Source organism: Fragaria vesca, linkage group LG6, assembly GCF_000184155.1.
Source record: "Fragaria vesca subsp. vesca linkage group LG6, FraVesHawaii_1.0, whole genome shotgun sequence".
In the NCBI taxonomy this organism is placed as follows: Eukaryota; Viridiplantae; Streptophyta; class Magnoliopsida; order Rosales; family Rosaceae; genus Fragaria; species Fragaria vesca.
Genome location: NC_020496.1, coordinates 21,395,246 through 21,396,773, shown reverse-complemented (window position 1 = coordinate 21,396,773; position 1,528 = coordinate 21,395,246). Strand labels below are relative to the sequence as shown.

General features: G+C 37.4%; 1 protein-coding gene across 1 annotated transcript in view; it reads left to right on the top strand.

The window, feature by feature from the left end:
• Nucleotides 1-1,528, top strand: part of LOC101311395 — an 11,148-nt gene that overhangs the window by 2,570 nt on the left and 7,050 nt on the right. The window contains exons 7-9 of the mRNA XM_004303454.1: nucleotides 466-574; nucleotides 693-813; nucleotides 903-1,092. Coding sequence (XP_004303502.1) covers nucleotides 466-574; nucleotides 693-813; nucleotides 903-1,092 — 420 coding nt within the window. The remainder of the gene's footprint in view (nucleotides 1-465; nucleotides 575-692; nucleotides 814-902; nucleotides 1,093-1,528) is intronic.

The following is a 1,528-nucleotide window of genomic DNA, read 5'->3' as shown; positions in this document are numbered from 1 at the left end:
TCGACTTTGTTTGAAGTTTTGGGTGATCTCGCCGGAAAACCGGAAAAGAATGGACTCGCCGGGGAGGAAAAGTGGTCGGGGACGCTGCTGGAGTGTTCTAGGGTGGAGGCGCACCGTCGCCGGGGCCGGAGGGTAGAGAACGGACGGACGTCCGCACTTTAAGCGGAGTGCGGACGTCCGCTTCATATCCTTCCTGTATATATATAGATATATATATATATATATATATATATGGGTAGATATATAGGTTTGTGTATGGTCATTTCATAGTGTGAAGAAAGTTGTGATCTATCGGAAATGCCTTCACCATTTCAGTCTTTAGTAACCACACTAAAGGATGCTCACAAAATTACTTGCCTTAAGTGGTGGTTAAATTGTATATGCCATTTGGAAGTATGGAACTATATTATGTGTGGATGTCTTAGCTGTAAAGCCTTATCATGTCAATTCTTCATACGATTGCAGGATACTGTAGTTTCATTTCCCCTGTATCATGAGGCTCTCAAATTTTCCCACCACCGGGAAAAGATGATTCAGACAGCCATCCGTGCATTAACTCTCAGTATATATAATGGTATGGTTCTGTTTTCTGTGTCTTTTGTTCCCCCTTATTTGCTACTAGAAGAGCAGCATGACATATTGAATTGAAGTATACTTTTGGTAATATGGATCAGTATCTTATGGTTGTGCAGTTAGCGATGACATGGTTTATCAATATATAACTGCTCCTCCAGTCTCAAAGTACTTCTCAGACTTGGTTGCAAGCTTAAGAGAGCAATTCATTCATCTAGATTCCCTTGTCCAGGCTACAAAGTATGTTTATTTATTTTGTTGATTAACAGAATCCGATACTGGAATACTTAAATGTGCATTTAAGGCTGAATTGTTCAACTCATATGCAGTGGGATGCTTACATATCAGAAGCGAGAAGAACTACTTTTGGAAACAGACGAGATCATTGACAATTTGTATTACCTGAAGGATATGCTTGATGTCGGTGACTCCCGTTTGAGTAGAGTAGTTATGGAAAATCTTCTTAGAACATTGGTCTTTCCGATACTACTTCCACTACTGCAGTTAAGGAAGATTAATGTGAGATGTTCTTTCTTTGTGATCCATTTCTTTGCCTTCTTATCTACTTCATGAGATACAAATGAAACTCTTTATTGGAAGGCTGTCCTTTGGGAAAACAAGTTAAAATTTATGCAAACACTAAAGCTTTCCCATTTCTCGACATAGTGGTTTTCTTATTTGGATCGTTATATACGACTGACTCGTTTATGCGGTTGGTTCGCAACAGACTAATAGAGCGTTTGTTTTACTTGGTTTAGTTTTACTAATTGATTTATCTTCTACCGACTTTATTTCTAGAATTTGTTGATCACCTTTACAAACTGAAAACCGAAACTATAGACTGGAAAAGAAAAGAAAAGATTAATTTTTTTTAATCTTCTTTTCTAGGCCTGCAAAGTGGTGGTTGAAACATTTGTTCTATTATATATATATATATATATATATATATATATAT